The sequence below is a fragment of the Sinohyriopsis cumingii genome, chromosome 12 (genome assembly GCF_028554795.1).
Source record: "Sinohyriopsis cumingii isolate HCF-2022 chromosome 12, ASM2855479v2, whole genome shotgun sequence".
In the NCBI taxonomy this organism is placed as follows: domain Eukaryota; kingdom Metazoa; phylum Mollusca; class Bivalvia; order Unionida; family Unionidae; genus Sinohyriopsis; species Sinohyriopsis cumingii.
Window position 1 is genome coordinate 109,783,066 of NC_142972.1, and position 21,715 is coordinate 109,804,780.

A 21,715-nucleotide genomic window follows, 5' to 3' on the forward strand; every position below is an offset into this window, starting at 1 on the left:
TGCATAAATACTTCGTTTGATGCAATACAAGTTTTGATAAAAGTTTTATTTTCCTTTTTCCACAAATTATTATGTTCAATTTAGAAGTGATTTTTCTCAAATATCTCCAGCCAATGCAAGTGTCCCCATTAGCCATTGGCTTGTAAAGGCCACACTCACATTGTTTTGATGTTGACAATCATTTTGATTGAGCCACAAGTTTAATACATGTTCTTGTTCAGTGCCAAATAGACTTCAGCCTGTTCCAGTGAATGTTGACCATAATCACCTAGTTTCTTTTCGTATATGACAACCATTTGATTAAGCACGAGTGTGTTACTTGCTCATCTGCAAGTAACAGGGTGTTTTTATGACCTTGCCACACAATTGACTCATGTTCTTTTGCAACCTTTAAGAGATTTCACACAATGTTTGTTCAGGATTTTACACATTTATTTCAGTTTCTTTGGTAACCGAACATAGGATCAACAGGTACACTGTAGATGTATATTACAATTTTGACAGCCTCACTGTTCTATATATTTTTTGTAAGGGAGTCTTAATAGTCTAGTTTAATTTCTTCATAGAAACAATCATCAGCACAAGGGAAAGAGTCAGAGACAAAATCAACAACCATGGAAATGGGAGAGTTCACAATGCCAACCACATCAGCACCTTCTGCCACAGCCTCCAATGAACAACCCAGGGTCTCGACCATCCTTGGAACTGGGAGGAAAAGAAAAGGAATAGTAGAGGTGACCTCTGCTGCAACTATGACAGGTAGGTAAAGAGAAAGCATGAATGTTTGATGTATGAGATGCACTTTTCCTCTGCACACATATGGTCCTGTGGTTCGGTCAGTTTTCACATTCATTTCAATCGGAATGGAGATAAATGGGATTTTCTAACAGCTAGTTGTTTAATAATATTTAAAATCCCATAAAATACATTATAATGTTTAAAAAATGCCCTGCCCTACCCTAATTATAAAACCAGTGCAACAGAAACACACACATTACTTGTTACTTTGGCCTCTTTTTGAGCAGTTTCATATGTGTCTATATATTGATCATATTTCCAGTATGCAGATTATAGAACAAACTGGACTTGTCATCTTGTGTATTTACCATTCTCATCCATGAACAGATAATACTAATGTCCACCTATTATTTTATTTGATCACAGCTGTATAATGGAATTTAGTATTTTAATACTAAATACATTAAAATAAACAGTAATTTCTGTGATTTTTCATATAATGAACATACTCTTTGCAAGAGGACCTCAAGGGCTAATAGTGCTTGAGTAAATGAGTCTCTCTCTCTCTCTGTAAGACAAGTATTATTATTATTATTATTATTGAGCCATATTGATATGTTTCCATACATTTTTTGTATTTCCAGTATGCAGGTTGGAGACAGTACTAAACTGGTCACCTTGTTTATATGTCATTCTGTTCCTTGACAAGATAGGACAGATGCAAGATTAAAAAAAATACTTCCAAACAGACTACCTGGTTATAGTTGGTGGCTCTAATTCAACATTTTAACTCACTTTGCAACACTATTTTGTCACCTGTTTTTTTTTTTTTTTTTGTTTGCACAGATTGAATGGATTAAAAGCATTTTATTACCAATTTTATGTATTCAGTTACATTTGAAGGTATTCCGACGTTATGTTAAAAAACAGAAGAAATAGTAGTTTCTTTGTGCAAGGAAAAATGTTTTCTAGAACTTGTTTGGATCCTGGAATGGAAATTGCTGTGAACAGAATCCCTCATATTGTATTTCCTGCAGATGCAAAACAAGTGGCATACCCCATAGGAATTTATTTCTGTCATTGAAAAAGGAAAACTTGTGGGAACTCCCTGTCCCATTCAACATGTTAGCACAAATTGACTAACTGGTGCAGTTAGAAATCATCTTCCTTGATGATTCTATGCTAGTTTTGCAAATCCTCTTGGCTCATTCTGTCATTTAGTAAGAATATCAACACAAAGGACTTAATCCCAATTTGTTCTGATGTATGATACAAGTACGTTACTAATCGTTTAATAGACACTCTAATGTGAAGTCACTATTTCTTTACATCTACCTGGATCCAGTTTTGGATTCTTGCACTTCTGGTTTGTCATGTAATGAAAAAGCTATATTCAGTTCTGATTGGTGGTTATCTTTTTTCCCCAGCACTAGAACAGATGGTAACCACTAATCAGAAATGAATAAAGCATATTTCATCATGTGATTCACCAAACGTGTAGGCCTTCAAATGCATTTGAAGTAGACAAGATATAAAGAACAGAGAAATTAATAATCAGTAAAGTACTTAAAACGTACATAGGGGACAAGTTTGGAAAGTCCCATGTGCTATCAGTGGCTGAATATGCTGGCGGGATAAAAACAAATATCATGAAATTGGCGATTCAGGATATAGAGAAGCAGGTTTTGAATCAAACACATTAGTAACCTTGTATAAACTGTAGCAGGGGAGTGTGTGTCATAAATATTTTTTCTGACATAAATGAGTTTCTTTGCCTTTTAAAGTTACTTGAATATAACTATAGGGCAAGTATACATTAGTACTGATTCACTGCCTCCTGTATTGACAGGTGTATATGGCAATATTGTTCATACTGTGACGTATTGGTGAATCACTTTACCCCTAGTGAATGAACATGATTCATGTGTCAGTGTAGATACTAAATTCTGAACCTAGATGTGGAATTTTAATAGCTAACACAAATGGATATTGAAGGATTATTTTCTCACATTCCTTAATGAAAAACAAGTTTAAAGTTTAAATGTTGATTGTGAATAGATGTAACTTTTGACCAGCAAAAGATACATTACAAATTCATCATCTTAAAACAGAGCATAGGATGTTCGGTTTGTAATTACTCTGAATAACATAATTCAGTGTAAACTGTTTAAACCCATGTTAGCATCCACAGAAAAGTAGTCAAGACAGCTATGGTTACAGGCATCCAACAATAATGCTTAACATCTAGCATCCAAATTCATATATAGTCATAGAATCTATATTCTGAGTTCAGGTTTGTTAGACTCGTACAACTGAAGACTGTGGTGTAAACAGTTCATTTTACAGGTGCCCATGCCATGTCAGAAAACAGACGGAGTCTATTGGTATATGTTCCAACAACTAAAAACAGTTTCAGATGTTTAAGTTTATAAAAAGGTAAAGATTTTAGAAACAAACGATTTCTGTTGCAGGCGCCCATGCCTTCCCTGCTGAAGATCATCTCACGAAACATAAAAAGTTAAGACTGTTGCCAGGGAGGAAGAAGAGAGTAAAAACAGATGTAGTGTCTGCCCCATCAGCTGAGAAACCTTTTGGGGGGATGATTGTGGGTGTGGATGCAAAAAAGGTACAGTTTAGATTACAAGAAGTTTTTGTCAAGGTGTCAAGGGCAGAGGAAAATATATCTGATTTCGCTTCCATGCATTATTGTCACTGACTCAGCAGTTTCTAAACATTTGGTTGCTGACTAGAAAATGCAGTTAATAATGTTTTGCCACAAAACCGATGATAAATTTGGTTGTCCAATTTAAGGTCCCCAATGTAGAGCCATTGATAATGAGAGCTTATAATTGTCTGGATTCATTTTCTAGGCAAAATACTAGTCTAGTTCTCAATGGTTATATTTTATCGTTACAAAAATGTTCACTGTTTACAATGCAGCTGGCCAGTGCTTTAAATAAATTACTATATGTATAATATAATATGTTAGAATTATGCAGCAGACCTGACCTCAGAAACCTAGAAAACCTACAATTTCATTCTGTCCATATAAACCTTAAAATGGTATATAAAAACTGAAGCAAATCTAAGAAAACCTAAAGATTTGAGAAAATGGCGAATGCACTTGAATTATGCAAGTCAGAGACATCTGGCCATTGTATTGTATCATTCTTTTGATAGACTCATAATGTCATGTTGTTCTGCAGCAGATGCACCCACTTTAAAGATATTTTCGTCTTCCTTGCAGGATCCTTATGCTGGGGTGAAATAGAGAAAATGTCGTGAGATGTTATATGCTTTTCCAAACTATGAAAAGTTATTGAATTTTGGGAATATTGACGAAAGTCACAAAAACATGGGAATTTTTCACCACTCCTTGATGACAAAAAGATTCATGTAATTTAGTCATAACTGAACTAATTTTAAGTTAAATTTATCAAGTTCTGACCCGCGTGTTCGGAGATTGCAATATGTACCATTTGTGGTGCTTGACGTAAACATTTATATAATAAATCAAAATACTTGCAAATTAGATTCCTCTAGTAGAATGGTTAGACCCTGGATAACTCCAAATCTGTAGCTTTGCTTAATTAGAAGGTATGAAGACCAGTCTAGCCTCACAAGAAGCCAACATGTCTATGACATGTGATCTCCCAGAGTTTAAAATGTAAATTATACAGCCTTTCATAACCAGTTTTTGGTTTAACATCAAACTTTATTCGAAAATACATTGTGAGAAAGCTTATTATCTGTTAATTAGGAAAGAGAACACAGTGTTAAACATCATTGTTAATAGAAAACTTACCACAACCCACCTTCTGCAGTGAAATCTAATATTGCTAAATATGTAGAAATCTATCAACTTAATGGTCAAGCAATCTTACATAATGTGGCACCAGATAAACGTATTTTTGTAGACCAGGGAGAGGTCAGTATTCAATTCAGCATACTTCACTTGCATATTTAGTTAGCGTTATAATGGCCAAATCCAGCAGTACTGCTGGAAAACGAGTAATCTGAATTTCTTCAGACCCTTCCCACCCCATTTTTTATATTTGAATGTTAGGTTGTGAGGTCAGAGTCTGTTGACTGGCAACAAGTTGGAATTTGCTGCCACTGCACAGTTGCCAGATGGGGTGGCCACTTGACCAGTAGGCCAAACAAACTTAAACAATGTTACATCAAGTAACCACCTCTGTCTGCGTGGGTTCGAGTCCAAGGCTCGGCTAGCGTGGGTATGTGGGAAAGCCTGCCAGTAGCTTCTCGTGGGTCGGTGGTTCTTCCCTGGGTTATCCAGGGTTCTTCCTCCACCAGTTGTACTGGCCGCCATGTATAGCCTATCTTGTGCTGAAAAATGGCGTTAAACCCCACAACAACAACAACATCAAGTAACACCCATGTGAAGTCAAAAATAGTACATGACAGTCACAGGCTGTAAAAGAAACAAAGGATGCATAATTTTCAATATATTTTTTCAGAGAACAACTACCAGAAACCTGTTGCTGTTGTAGCAACTTGGAGAATGTCAGATTTTTCAAGAATAGAGCATTTTCAACAATATTTTGATGTCTTACCTCACTGCTGCATTTACATGTGCTGTCTGGCTATGTCTTGATTGCTTCGATAGTGACAATTTTTGGGTCATTGTTCTTGGAATAAATATGTTGAAAATTGTGTCCTTTTAGGTTTCAACAAACAGTATGTGACATTCATTTAATATGTTTGAATTCATGTATAACAGCATTGGAAATGGTTTATGGTTGATATCTTGTGAATATTAGATCTCTTATGTCATGGACATGAAGTTTGCAAGATTTGTGAAGTCATGGTTTGAAAGAGACAGTGACATTTTTTTTATGTCATGCATATGTAAAGTGCAAGGGATAAAGTAGAGGAAAACATGTTGCATTTAACAGTTAGTACAGACAAACAGACAAAAAGCTTGATGTTAGATCTTCATATTTAAAGACAGATCACTCCATTCTCCAACATTTCGTCCTTATCATAATTTTGCATAGTTACATATATTTTATTACTATTAAAGTAGCAAAACCAAACAGCCACTCTGCAGGGGTTACAGAAGAGTTTGTCTAGGGACGTTGTACTGTATACAAAAGATATAGCCAGTCTTTAGGATTTATAGATGTGTTACTCAGGGAAGTTTTACCATGTACAAATTTAAAACTATTTTAATTAGCTTACAGTGATCTAACTTGAGGTGCATAAAATGATCAGATAGATGATACACGAAGTAAACGAAAAAATAATTTAAAAGAATAGTATTAAAATCATTTAATAAAATGTTCATACTATCACAAAGAACTGAAGGCTTAATACAAATATATGTTGGGTAGGATCAAGGGAGTATGTTAGCTAATAATGTTTTGAATTGAAGAGAAATTTTAAAGTCGATTATAAAAATTATACTATAATTTGTGATACAGATCATGTTTTCAACCATATTGCTCAAACTAATATCAGTTAATTTTGCCAATGATTAAAAATACAGAAATTCAGATGAATGAACATGGAAGCTCTATAAATATTGCATTCATTCATAAAGTACGTGACTTTGCCATTTCACACTTTGTGCCAATTTACACCCTGTAATTCTAGAGCAACCAGCCTGAGATACATGCGATCTGTGAGAGATACTTCAAAGCCATCCGCATTTATCTTAGTGACAAACCTACCAGGTTTCACTTGGTTGACGAGGACTTTGCCATAGACAACACTGTTGTAGACAGTAAATTGGAGAATTTGAAGAGGAAAATTGTAGAGGTGGCATCACAACAGCCATATTGGGGTGAGAAAATACCTGCAAGGTGGATTCCTCTGGAACAGGAGTTGATGAAGCTGAGGGCAGCTGGAGTGAAGGTATACATTTACATACATGATTTAAAACATTATCTGAAAATAATTTATTTTGTGTTAGAGGAATAATTCATATCCAGTAATCTGTGATAGATTTACAAGGTTAAAAAAGCCCACTCTTTATACAAAATAGGTTTTCATGGGTTCTGAACGTAAAGGGATTTATCAACATTTTTGTATATACTTAAGTGTGAAATATAGAGACTTTACGGAAAAATAATTTTAATGTTTTTCATTCATATATTTTCTCATGTGAAAAATATATCCTTATATTTTCACATCTGAAAATGTAACATATCCGATCATGCCATGTAACAATCGATTGTGTGCCTACAAAAGTTTTACCTGCATGAAGACACGTACTTGTTTAGCTAGAAAAAATTAAAAGAACTTGCCATGCATTTTAGGCATGGAAATTAATATTCTATAAAGAAATTTGACCAGACACCCTTCCAATCTCTGAAGTTATGCCCCCTTACTTCTTTTTACAACAACGATATAACCACTGTGTGAATTTGCTTAATATGACTGGCATTTATTTCAGACGGAGTCGGATAGTTTACAAAAAGACGGAAGTGTAATTTACTGTGATAGATCAAGTCACCTTAATCCTGCTACTTTCTTATGTCACATTATATGATGAAAGTGAAGTGAGTTTGCAAATTTATCAAAAAGGATAAATTTTCACTAGTGGCTTTGCTATTCATCAAATTATCACTCAGAATATATCTGGTATTAAAGCAGGAAATGAAAATAGTGTATTCATCTATTCATGGTCCATAGTGATCCTTCAGAACCATCAGAACTCTTTAATTCCATGAAACCTAGAAAAAGGCTTAAATTTTAATATCATTCTAGAATTCTGTCAGGAACTCCTTGCAACTGAAAACTGATGCAAAACAAGTGATGCAAAGCAATAGATGTTATATTGGTTTTTTGGGGTTCCATATCCCAAAACCAACTTGGATTCTCATAAGACTATCAACATATTAAACAAGCTCTGTGGACTTGACAACACTATTTAGTCATCCTGTGAGTTCATGACATAGTTTGAATTGAGAGAAGACACTTTGTGGATCAAAGTAATTTGTACTTTGCAAAATGTTTCAAAGCATGCAATAAAAGTCTTTGCTAGCATGTTCCTAGATAGCAATATTGCTAAAAACTTTTCAGCTGGAAAAGCATCGTATCTCACCTTGAAAAGTCTGACATGATAAATGACCATAAATCCTTTTCTTCCAAAATGTGAGTTTTGCAGGTTTCAATAAAGTTATCCCAGATTAGTATTTGTTCATCTCATGTTTTAAAACTGGTGTTATGCACATTGATATTTGTAAAGTTTTCCTTCAGACAGTGGTTATTTTACTCAGCATATCTTGCTTGTGGTCTTGCTTACAATTATATCATTGTGACTTAATTCTAATGATTCACTGATGTACACAATGATTTTGAAATGTGTCAATGGTACCTATGGTAACCATACAGAGAGAGATATAGATATAAAGAGAGAGACAGAGAGTATTTAATGTGAAGAAAATTGACAGCTTAAATTCCATTTAACTTGAAGCAAAAATGCATGTTGAGTTGGTATCTACTGAGCATCACTGAAAACACATTTCAAGTCATGGACACTGTAGGTGTTTTTTTTCTAGCTGGAAATGCTTGTTTTTCCACATGCATGTAATATGTGAGAAATCTGAAAATGAATCTACATCATAATCACATGTAACTGACCTGTATTTAAAATATGCATATACGATGATGCATTTTTACAGCTTTCATGTAACTGAATTGTGTTCCATTAAAGTTCTACATTTGTAATATTATACATTTGAGTTATTGTTCAGTAAATTGAAAAAGAAAAATAATGTCTTATGAATGTATATTTTGTGATATCAGTCACAGATATGAAGAGTATGACAGAAAATATATATCTGCAAAGAAAACAGCATCCAATTAGTGTAGAATAAAATACTATACTTGACTGTCTTTTTTGTGTCTGCAGGTGATTCCTCTCAGCTTACTGATAGACTTGAACCAGACAGGTGGTATTCCAATATCCATAGATGAGCTGGATTTATTTCTTCGGTTTCATCATGATATTGGTACAGTCCTTTATTTCAGGTGAGAATGGGATTGTTTTCCTGTCTAAGAAATAAAAGTATTCCTTTTTTATTAAAGGGAGATAACTGTGTGAGAATGGAGATGATACAGTGATTTAGCTTTATGCAGGCAATACACAGAGGTTTCTACTATGAGCGAAAGGCTGGATGCATGTAATTATTCCTTTTTTTTGACAATTCAGGACTGGTATGTTTCATTCTTCATTGTTTTCATTTACGACGAACTTAATTTTGGTACAAATTCCATGAAAAATTAATCAGTCAAATTGCTTTTGGATCAGTTCCTTGGAAAGGTAATCAGTCTCACTATTTAGGTCATGAGCATGCAGATTGCCTCCGACATTCTGGCAATGTCTTTTTGTCACCAAATATAGAGTTTCTTTGACATGAATGCTTGATGTGATTTCAAGTTATTACCTAAATGTCATTGATGCATGACATCAGAGTTTACATTTGCATCTACATTTTCTGTAAATAATGTTTTGATGCAGTTTTCCAAAGATGGAGCTATTTATTCCGGGTGATTTTATTGTCTGAGTATCTTAGACTTTTTCTTAAATACTTCATCAGATTGGTTGAGATTTTAAAGAAGCTTTCCAATAAACATTTTTATAGAGATTGCTTTAAATTTTGTTTCTTTTTATGTTTGACTTAAAATACAGAAAATGTTTGAAATTAGGCATGTTTGCAATGCAAAACAGGATGAAAATCACATTTAAAGATGATCATAGTCCAGGGTACATAATAAGTTTCTTCTAAATAAAGTAGAGCATCAAAATGATAATCAAAGTGCAGTGACAGGTAAGCCTCATGAGAGAGCATACGGATGTTTTCACCAGGGTTTCCATGCTACCGGGAAATTGGGAAAAAGTAGGGAGAAATTTTTTTTTTCTTCCTGACCATGAAAAGTCATTGAATGTTGCAAATATTGATGAAAGTCTGGAAAAACCCTGGAATTTTCCTCCACAACTTGACGCCTGGAACAATTATATAATTGAGTCATTACTGAACTGATCGTGAGTTAAATTTATCGAGTTCTAAGCAGAATATTAACGAGGTTGGCAATATGGGTCATTTGGCTGCTTGCCATAATGATAGTTTTTGAGACTATCCAAATTCTCAGTGGATTAGATTCATCTAGTAGACATTTTGTTTTACGGACAGCTCGATATCCGTATTATTATTTTTTCATGGAAGGTATGAAAACCAGTCTAGCATCACAAGAGGCCTACATGGTGGCGTTAAAGCATAGCTGCTTAGTGGATGGGCTAGCAATCTTAAACATTATTAAATCAAGTTATACCTGCATGAAATCGATATGAAATTTTTTTTTCTCAGAAATTGCAAGCATTAAATTAAATTGTTACGTCTTTAATCTGCTGAAAGACGATAAAACTAATGCGTTGATGAAATTTGAGCTGGTACTAGCGATTTTGATTGCTAGTGGCACGAACACACATAATCTCACAACGGTCATTTTCAAACATTGTAGACAAAATATTAAATAAAACTCATATACTGGTTGTAATAAAAATACAAAAACAAAAGCACAAAATTCTCTACATTTATTCCGAGACCAACTTCCGGAGTTTTGTTGTATCACGTGATTACAGTGTTGACATGTGCTATCTCATGCAGGGAGCATACGAAGCAGAGAACCAGACTACTCTGCTTGATTAATCAGATTGGTCAAGTTTCTTATAGTTGTTCTCGAAATAAATATGTTGAGAATTGTTTGTTCTTTCTGGTTTTTACAAAAGGTATCAGACTTTCATTTAATATAATTGAAAATTTGTACAGCAACATTAAAAAAAAGTTTGTTGTTGATATCACATGACTATTGGACTTACAGTATCATTGTTTGAGATTTATGAAGACCTGTGACTATTAAGGCAATTACTGGGTCAGGTTTGATCCGTGCTGAGTTTCATCTAGTCTGTCAGCAGATTAAAGATGCAATGATTATAATACTTGCCATTTTTGAGAAAATAATTAATTATCCTATCCATTTCATGCAGGTATAAGTCAATTTAACATAGATTAAATTTGCTAGGTTCACTGGTAAGCTATCTTACGGTGGCAGCAGATTCCACATCTTTTATATATGATTGGTCTGAACCCACACTCCATCTTAAATGTCCAGATGTGGGTTGGAGTATTCAGACAAAACCCGGATTGGAAAAATTTCGAGGGTTGTTCCTGTAAAATTTCGAATCTCTGAGCTGAACTTTGGTATAAAACTATTACACAGTGACATGTAGCTTATGCATTGGTATCAGACCTTAAATGGAATGCTGGAGAACAGGGAAATTGTCATCCCTTTTATTATATATTAAGAAATGATAAAAGCCCATGTATCAGTATAGGTTTGGGGATTGGTTTATTGAAATACAAGAAGACCAGGTTGATTTTACAGAAAATTCAGGCCTTGTTTATTCAACAATATATAATTTTGGAGGTCGTTTGTCAAAATTTAAATCAGCCCTTTTGTAAATGTCTTTAAATGATGGAATTTTTAACAAAATTGTCTTAAGGAGTTTAGGTTGGTTGAAAAATCTTGTTTGAGATTTTATTGACACACATAAATTCTGGGTTAAACTTTTTTCCTACAAAATAAGATTCTAATACTTTGCATTGATTGAGTTTTTTCATCCTGTGATAGGAAATGTTTACTTTGTATAACATGCACATATATTGATCTAGAATTCTTTGAATTAAAGGATTGAAAGGAAACAAAATAACTTATGCTCATCTATTGTGTCCACTTGGCAATATAATGTAGGTCAGCAAAGTAAAGCTAAAATTTGTATTCTGTACATTGAAATGACTTTAAATGTCAGTTTATAGGAATATAGTCAGATTTGTTTCGTTTCACTCATTTTATGGTTTTGTACATGGTCATCTTTCCCAACATCTGTTTTGGATTCTTTGAAAGAGAAACGTCTTCAGATTTAGGAAAATGCATGTTATATAATCCAAAATGTTATTTAATTCCATTCATGAATGGTCATATTTTAAACTTGAAAAAATTAATTTCATCCTGGAAAAATCCTAGAAAAGACCTGGAAATTTATATTTAGAAAAGCGTGGGAACCCTGTTTCACGTTGATTTCAGTAAAAGAATGTTTTATGCTGTCGCTGATCGGATGAGTTTTAGTGCATATTAAATTATTCTGGCATTGGTAATATGCTTTTGACGCTCAGTTCTTGCAAAGTAAATGTGGCGTGAAATGTAGTGATGCCAATATTGCTATTACATAATTTTCTTGTTCATACACTAAGTTATGCTGCAGTATAATGACACTGTTCACATCTAACAAAGTATATATTGTACTCACAGAATTTTGTGATAATTCATCACGTTTAACATAGATACAGTGACATTTTTCACCCTAGTAAAGAAATATTTTTATGACAACATTTCATTCTTAATGCACCTTGTAATGCTTTGATTCTGTGGCGATGTTTGCACCTATTGAAGTCTATATTTTTAACAGCATTTTCTTGTTAATATGCCATGTTTACAAGTGATGCTGAGACAATGTTCACACCTGTTGAAGTCAGTATAGTTATTATAGCATTTTCCTGTTAATACACCATTCTATGATATGATACAATTAGGTTATGCACACCTGGTGAAGTTTATCATCGTGCTAAATGTCACTTTTCCAAACAACAAATTGACACCATGGTGTTTTACCTGTTGTTATCATATTTAAATTTATTCTTTCCTCATCTGACAAGTCCTAGCTCTGGGATCTTGTACATAATCATTTTGTGTAAGATACAATACATGGTGTACCATGTATACATAGAATCATTTTTTCTTAAGATACAATACATGGTGTAATATGTATGTCTAAGATACAGTACATGGTGTACCATGTATACATAGGTATAATCATTTTGTCTTAGATACAGTACATGGTGTACTGACATATACATATGTAGAATCATTTTGTCTAAGGTACAATGTATGGTGTACCATGTATACATAGGTAGAATCATTTTGTCTAAGATATAATACATGGTGTAATATGTATGTCTAAGAGACAGTACATTTTGTACCATGTATGCATAGGTAGAATCATTTTGTCTAAGGTACATTACATGGTGTACCATGTATACATAGGTAGAATCATTTTGTCTAAGATACAATACATGGTGTACCATGTATACATAGGTAGAATCATTTTGTCTAAGATACAATACATGGTGTACCATGTATACATAGGTAGAATCATTTTGTCTAAGATACAATACATGGTGTACCATGTATACATAGGTAGAATCATTTTGTCTAAGGTACAATATATGGTGTACCATGTATACATAGGTAGAATCATTTTTATAGGATGCAATACATGGTGTACCATGTATACGTAAGTAAAATTATTTTGTCTAAGGTACAATAAATTGTGTACCATGTATATAGAGATAGAATCATTTTGTCTTAGATACAGTACATGGTGTACCAACATATACATATGTAGAATCATTTTGTCTAAGGTACAATATATGGTGTACCATGTATACATAGGTAGAATCATTATGTCTAAGGTACAATACATGGTGTACCATGTATACATATGTAGAATTATTTTGTCTAAGGTACAATAAATGGTTTACCATATATACACAGGTAAAATCGTTTTGTCTAAGATAATACATTTTGTAATATGTATAAATATGTAGAATCATTTTGTCTAAGATACAATACAAGGTGTAATATGTATAAATATGTAGAATCATTTTGTCTAAGATACAATACATGTTGTACCATTTATACATATATATAATCATTTTATCTAAGATACAATACATGGTATACCATGTATACGTAGGTAAAATCATTTTGTCTAAGACACAGTACATGGTGTACCAAGTATACATATGTAGAATCACTTGTATATGATACAATACATGGTGTACCATGGATATATAGGCAGAATCATTTATATAGGAAGCAATACATGGTGTACCATGTATACATAGGTAAAATCATTTTGTCTAAGACACAGTACATTGTGTACCAAGTATACATATGTAGAATCATTTTTATAGGATTCAATACATGGTGTACCATGTATACATAGGTAGAATCATTTTTATAGTACGCAATACATGGTGTACCATGTATATGTAGGTAGAACAGTTTTTATAGGATACCATACATGGTGTACCTTGCCTCACTGACTTTATGTAGCTATGATACTGTAGTATCATGTGCAGTAAATTGCAGGAAGAAAACTATTAAATAAAACTGACCATCTATGATGACATGAACTATGTAACAGGAAACTTTGAAGGCTATTACACACAAGACTTTTTCTACAATAAAGTGCATAAGTGGAACACTTTGCAGAGTATTACGGATATTAAATAAAACACTTCACTTTTATATTGCCATGAAATATATTAGTAGAACACTGCAGACTATTAAATACAACACTTCCCTTTTACATTAATGTGAAATGTATTACTGGAACACTGCAAACTATTCAATACAACATAGTACTTATACAATGACATCACATGTCTTACTGGAACACTGCAGCCTATTAAATACAACACAGCACTTACACATTTACACTTAATACTTTTTTCTGCATTAAAATGTAGAAGTGGAACACATTGCAGAGAATTACATATATTAAATACAACACTTCTCTTTTATATTGACTTGAAATATATTACTGGAACACTACAGACTATTCAATACAACACTTGACTTTTATATTGATATTAAATATATTACTGGAACACTGCAGACTACCCAATACAACAATTCATTTTTATATTGACATGAAAAACATTACTGGACGACTACAGACTATTCAATACAACAGTTCACTTTTATATTGACATGAAATATATTACTGGAACACTGCAGACTACCCAATACAACAATTCATTTTTATATTGACATGAAAAACATTACTGGACGACTACAGACTATTCAATACAACAGTTCACTTTTATATTGACATGAAATATATTACTGGAACACTACAGACTATTAAATACAACACTTCAGTTTTATATTGAGATGAAATATATTACTGTAACACTGCAGACTATTCAATGCAACACTTCACTTTTATATTGACATGAAATATAATACTGGAACACTACAGACTATTAAATACAACACTTCAGTTTTATATTGAGATGAAATATATTACTGTAACACTGCAGACTATTCAATGCAACATAGCACTTATACAATGACATCACGTCTTCCTGGAAAACTGCAGACTATTAAATAAAACACATCACTTATACATTTGAGAATGCTCACTCCTAACAATTGGTTTATTTTCATTGTTAATAATTCTTTCTTTCTTGTTCATCTTGCATGGAAACATCTTTATTATCTGCTCCAAGGGTTTATTTTCCTTAGGATTTTGAATATTTCTGACTTTTTTGTTGCTGCCTTTAATTTAGCTCTGTACAGTTTGGAATTGTTTGCATACATACAGGTACACATATACATACTTATGTTGGACTGTAGTGTACATATTTCCTTGGAATATGCAGTTGACCTCTATTATTGTGTGATACAAAGCATCAAGATCCCTGTCTGCAAAGGTCAGATTGACGAGTTGTAAGTGATTTAGTTATGATGAAAATATATAAATCAGCAACAGAAACAGTAGTGGATACATTTCAGAACCAGGTGCTATATATATATTATTTTGTTACATAATCTTTACCTTCCATCTGCAGCATGGACGTACTGAGGAACAAGATTATATTAGAACCAAAATGGTTGATTGATGCCCTTAAATCTCTCATCACTGCTGATGACATGTTCATCCTGAGAAATAGCAAAGCTGTCTCAGACAAGTGGATTGAGCTTAAGACAAAGGGAAAGCTTTCTCAAGAATTAATTGGTTTGTAAAGTTCTTATATTTTTAAAACTATTTTGTAAAATATTGCTTTCACTCTAAACTTTATCTAACCTGCTTACGACAAACTTATTTTAAGTAACATTAACTGTGTAGAAAATTTACCATTTACAAAAGTTTTGCATTTTAATATTTTTTCATCAAAAAAGTACCCAATTACATTAACATTAAAAATTACTTCTGCTGCCACAAGAATTAAGCCCTCCCATTGACTTGAAAAATGCTGTCTATACCTAATATAAACAAAGGGAAGTAAATCTTACATATTCCTTCCCCTTACCCTACTAAGCTGTGTTCCTTGTATTATAAACCATTAGTTTTAACTCCAAAAGTCTTTTTGGGGCACAGTAAGTCAAACAATCATTACATATAATGCAGACTTCATGTTTTGTATTTTTGGCGATATTTCAGATATTATTTGTACATAAATTTGTTATTACTTCATTTGAAATTTCTTTATATCAGTAACATCATATTACCTGCTATGCACCACTATAGAGCTGTTCTTGTTCATAAGTTCGACTATTCACATACATTATCTCATTATTATGATTTACTTATAAGATATTGTCAGTATATTTTTAATTTCTGTTTTATTCTTGTTAAGTTGATTGATAATTATTTTCACTATCCATTAGCCGACTATCGTTTATGTAGGACCTCTCATGGAAACATACATAGTCTGGGATGAAATGGCTTTAAATGCCAAAAAATGCAGGTGTTTCAAAACGTTTTATGGTGACAGTATACATTATGAATCGTGCCTTGCCTTCACTAAATAGACAGAAGACATATGGTCCAGTTTCTCATGGGCAAGAAAATAGGGCCAATCCAGAAGTAGTGAACAAGACATGTAAAGTTTACACCTTTCCTCTGACTCATTATCAGTTTAATTGAGGAAGGAGGAATGATTCCCACTCCACATGTTAAACTGCATCATACAGTTTACATGTTGCAGGTGAAAACCAATTGAGAGCCAGAATTGAGGGCGTTGAATATGATTCATAAAGCTTTTCAAATAGAATGTTGAAAAGCAAATACAACAATGTTGCGTTATGCAAATCAAGGCTACCAATTTGGTACAAGTCCAGCAACGCCCCCAAACATAATATATGCAATGAAGCCAATTAATATAGTTGAAGAGGACATACGTACATCCTTCAGATCTTTACACCAGTCTTAGAATATTGTAGATATAGTTGGTAGCCATTTTTGGTCAACCAATAACACACACACACACAGTTTCTATTTTCTCTCTGTTGGATTTGACCTCTCATAAGGTGTACCAATTGGCAGAGAAGACCAAGCACAATCATGATTGGAATGTGGGCAGTCACATCTCCAAAGTCATAAATAGGGTGGCACATTATAGTATATCTAAAGTCCTATCACTTGTGCTTCTCTGGCACTAGACAAGTGTCCTCTTGCTTTTAGGTGAGCATGCTGAACAGAAACATAACAAAAATCAAAAGAAAAATATCGACTGAAGAGAATCAGACTGCTGTCAAACACAAGTAATTTGTATTAATCTTCGTGCTTCATTATTAGTCAGTCAAAATATGCATATAGTGCGCTGGTTGCACTAGGTCCATTTGTAGTCAAAAAGACTATACTTTGGTTAGTCAGCATACAGAAAAGAGTGAAAAAATGTTATCAGGTTTGCTGGAAGAGTGTGAGCAAATGGTACATGCTGAAAATATCCAGGAAATTAAGACTTTTTATGATCTTCCTGTAGTATCTTTTGCACACGCTTCACTGAACTTATCGTACTCATACATGGGTATGATTCCTCATCGTAACCTGGATGGAGTCAATGACATGGAAATAATTGAAGGCCTGAAGAACCAATGTGTCATTGTCATTTGCCCAAACCATATTAAATTTGGCAGAAATTGGATGGAGACTGACTCCAAGTCTAAAGATAACAAAGGGTGCACACACTCAGAGAAGTCTACCTGATGAAGAAGTCCTCAGATATTCCTCATTATGGGTCTGAGAAAAAAAAACACAGTCTCTGCACAGGCAGCATTCATTAATGTCCCAATGTCCAAATCACCAGATAACAAAATGAAATGGAACCCTAACAGGCAGCACAAGGGGTCTGATGACCTTATGAATCTGCATAATATTTTTGGCAACTTTGAGGTCACGGATGCAGAATAAACTGCAACATGTTCACAAGGTGACTCTTAAAATTACCCCTTTTTTAAAAACCTTTGCAGAAAATGCTGACAGGGCCCTTAGGAGGGTCTTTCTTTGTTGTGAATGACAGTGCTGCTCTTAATGCCATTCCTTTCACCATACATTTACAATACATTATTGTAAGCGATACTCATCATAGAGTGAATGCATTTTATTGCATTTATATAGCACCAAATACCAAATCAAAATCAAGTGAATTAGACCACCCCATTTAATAGCTGCCTATGCCATTTTGTTTTACTTGGAGATTTCAATACAAGCATATGACAATTTTTTCCCATCTTTTCATTTTGATTATAATTTGAAGGTCATTGTTGACCTTGACAGCTGTGATCACTTTCCAGACTATCTAAATTACATTAGCTCTACCATCAGTGCACTAATTCCATTTTGGAAATTAAAGACGGCAAACAGTCGGGTGTGAAAAACGTTGCATAACTAGATTGAACAGATATAGCTTATTAAATGTTCATCCCGTTCAGCATTTTACATCTTTTACCTGATATTGTAAAAGAATCTATTCCCAAGTCCTTATCTAACTTTAAAAGAAGCCAGAAGTTATAGTTCACTGTTGACTAAAGAAACCATTAGACAGTGCCAAGGAGCATTTGTCAGTGATCAGATGCCCAAAAAATTATGTAGGTACTTAATATTTACGGCAAGTGCCACACAATTATAAATGTAAAAGAGCATCAGGAAAAAAACAAACTATCTTCTGCTTTAACATCTTGTTCTTCTAAAATAAGGTCTGGGAAATAATCCATAAAATAAATGGTAAAGAAAAAGAAGAAAAAAGACCTAATTCTTTCTAATATATAAATTTTAACAATAAAATATTCAACTGCATTCATGACATAGCAAATATACATGCAGATAGCTTTTCTAACAATTCATCATCATATTATATTCGGCAGGTTTCAAAGTCATGACATTCAAAAAGAGAAGAAACATTTACAATTCACGTCAGATAATTCAGAACAATATAATCAACCATTTTCATTTTTGGAACTTATGGATGCATTAAAAAGGCCTGCATGACAGCCACTGGCTCTGAAGAAATATCAGTTTTTGAAGCACCATCTGGAACCCTCCAGAAATTCTCCTTTAGAAATTCCAATGATTTGATCACCATTAGTAATGTACCAAAACCTTGGAAAGATGTGCTATGGTAATACCTGTTCTTAGACCAGGTAAGGATGGCACAGATTCTACAAACTATTATCCCATGCTTTGGCAAGCCATGTATTGTTGGAAGAAGTGATCAGTGCAAGACTTGTTTTGGTAATTAGAGACTAACAGTTTGATATATTCTTACCAAAGTGGTTTCTGATATGGCCATAGTTCTAATAATCATCTAGTTAGACTTGAAATGTTTACTAGCTGTTTTCTTCAACTTGGAAATACAACTGATACAACATAAAGTACAGAGTAGTGAATGACTTGCATAATATCTGTGTAAAAAAGGGTCATCCACTTATTTTTATATCAAGCATCGTTTCAGATAGGGAATTGATGGTATGGGTGGAACAACCCCTTTTAATATGTACAAGCAAGAGATGAATGTGCCCCAGGCAGTATTTCATCTAATACACAATTTAACATAAAAATTGATAATATTACCAAATGTTTGGCACCTGGTGCGGATTGCTAGCAATATATTGATTTCCTAATATGTTAACACTTGATCACAATCAGACGACAATTTCAACAGATTGTAAACAAGACGCAAGATAGTGCCACTGTCAATGGCATCAAATTCTCAAAATGAAAAACAGTATGTGTGCATTTCTGTCAGCTATAAAAATGGTAGGATGATCCTAAACTAACATTGGTCAGAACACATGTATCAGTAGTCGTGGAAATTAAGTTGTTCAGTATTGTCCCTGACAGAAAGCTCATCATCATCATCATTCCACACTTTTAAGAACTGACTGCTAAATGCTTGAATGAATTTGTCTAATCCAAAGTAATAACACTCTATCTGTGGTGCTGATAGAAAGGCTTTTCTTAACCTGAATAGAACCATTCTTAGATCAAGCTGGATTATGGTTGTATGGTTTATGGTTCAGCCAGAAAGCGATTCTTCAAGATCCTCAATTCAGTTCACAATCAAGCAGTATGACTCGCTCTTTGGGCATTTGGGATTTCCCCATATGAAACCTTTTGGCTCGAGTGAAAGAGTGACATTAACTTTAAGGTATGCCAGACGCTTAAACCCAGATTTTGCATATGTTTTCCAACCCAAATACAAAACATTATATGAAAGAAAATAAACCAAATGGAAAACCTAACTTTGGCATTAGAATATCTTCCTGTCTTAACAGCACAAAATTTGACCTTTCAAAATTCCAGAAGTTGTTTCTTTCTGTAACTGTAACACCTCTTTTCCTCAGGGCAGTATAACTTGCCCCCTTAATATATCGAATGCAGACATGTTTTAAATGTTATCATTTTTTTTCCAATTCACTATCATTACTTCATTCACAACATAATAAGAAGTTGGGAAACCCACAACTGACCAACATTCTCATCAGACAGACATAGCTGCATACCTACTTATAATCTTGGTTACCCCACGATGTCAGTGGTAAAGGTAATGAAAAAGCACACCTCGCTGTAAAAATAGCTCTGTATGTACAACCATCTGATTTTAAAATATACATTAAAATATCACTGGCATGAAGGATGCTTGTTGCTTTAGAAAGTGGCAGGAATAATAGAATGATGCTTTTAACAACATGCTCTATGTGTTCAAACCTTCCTTTGGTGAATAGCCACCTTCTTACAGAAATACCCACATGGACAAAGTAGTCATTGCAAGAATAAAAATTTGTCATAACCCACTCTTCATATCAAAAGGGTGAAGACCATACTGAGTGTATTTCTTGCAACTGACCCTTCACCGTGATGCACTTTATGATAAGTCATTTTGATCTCCAGCCTAAATGCAATCATTACTAGTGTTCAGCATTTGAAGGAACTTTATGATTTGGTAATGTGTTTTGTATTTTACATTTCTTCAAGGAACTTGACATTTTGTAAGTCGAATTTTCATTTCAAGATTGTACAACCTTCTCTGTCCCATTCAACATTTGTGGTGGATAATCAATGTGGATAAGTCAGTGATTGTTCCTTCACAACATTTCATTCATCTGGTATGGAGTTCTTCACCAATATCAGTCTAATCTGTCTTCCTCCCAGATGAATAAACAGTAATATCCTAGCATTAGAGAGAGCTTTCTAAACAATACTGTGGCAAGGGAGTTCCTAATACTCTTTAGTCTCTTCATTGTGGTAGCAAATCATGCAAATGTCACTTTTCTCAGAGTTTCCAATTTCTTGTTGATTAGATAGCAGAGAAAGATCTCATTGAAAATCAGGCATGTCCTAATTCTGTTACAAGATAGAGAATGGTTAACAATGTGAATTTCCTTTGAAGCCTTACAGCCAAAGGTCACAAGCTGCCCAGAGGCATCCATATCAGGTTAGAGAGCTCAATTTCTACCAGATTTCAAGATGGTCAGTGGCAAGTGGACACAACAAAAGTGAACCCATCCTATCAAATTTTTGGAAATGAAAGCCTCGGAGCCTTCCATCCTTGGCAGGACCATCTTCATTTAGCAAAGTCCTGATAATGTGGGACAATTTAGTGGTGGTCAAATGTCGGGGAATAAAGGTGAAACAAGGTCATGTTCATGTTTATAATACACAATGTTGAATATTTCCTCTCCTTATTTTATCAGTGGAGCACAGGACTAGCATGTGAGCAAATGGGTTGAAGTCCTGCGCTTGTGCCATTGTGGTTGGTAGATAAAGTCTCGGTGTACTTTTCAGTCAGAAATGAGTTTCAAATCAGTGAAATGTAAA

General features: G+C 33.8%; 1 protein-coding gene across 2 annotated transcripts in view; it reads left to right on the forward strand.

The window, feature by feature from the left end:
- Window positions 1-21,715, forward strand: part of LOC149787243 (uncharacterized) — a 126,867-nt gene that overhangs the window by 47,012 nt on the left and 58,140 nt on the right. For both annotated transcript variants that reach the window (XM_089977745.1, XM_089977746.1), the window contains exons 6-10: window positions 567-759; window positions 3,210-3,364; window positions 6,355-6,615; window positions 8,618-8,736; window positions 15,465-15,631. In XM_089977745.1, coding sequence (XP_089833871.1) covers window positions 567-759; window positions 3,210-3,364; window positions 6,355-6,615; window positions 8,618-8,736; window positions 15,465-15,631 — 895 coding nt within the window. The remainder of the gene's footprint in view (window positions 1-566; window positions 760-3,209; window positions 3,365-6,354; window positions 6,616-8,617; window positions 8,737-15,464; window positions 15,632-21,715) is intronic.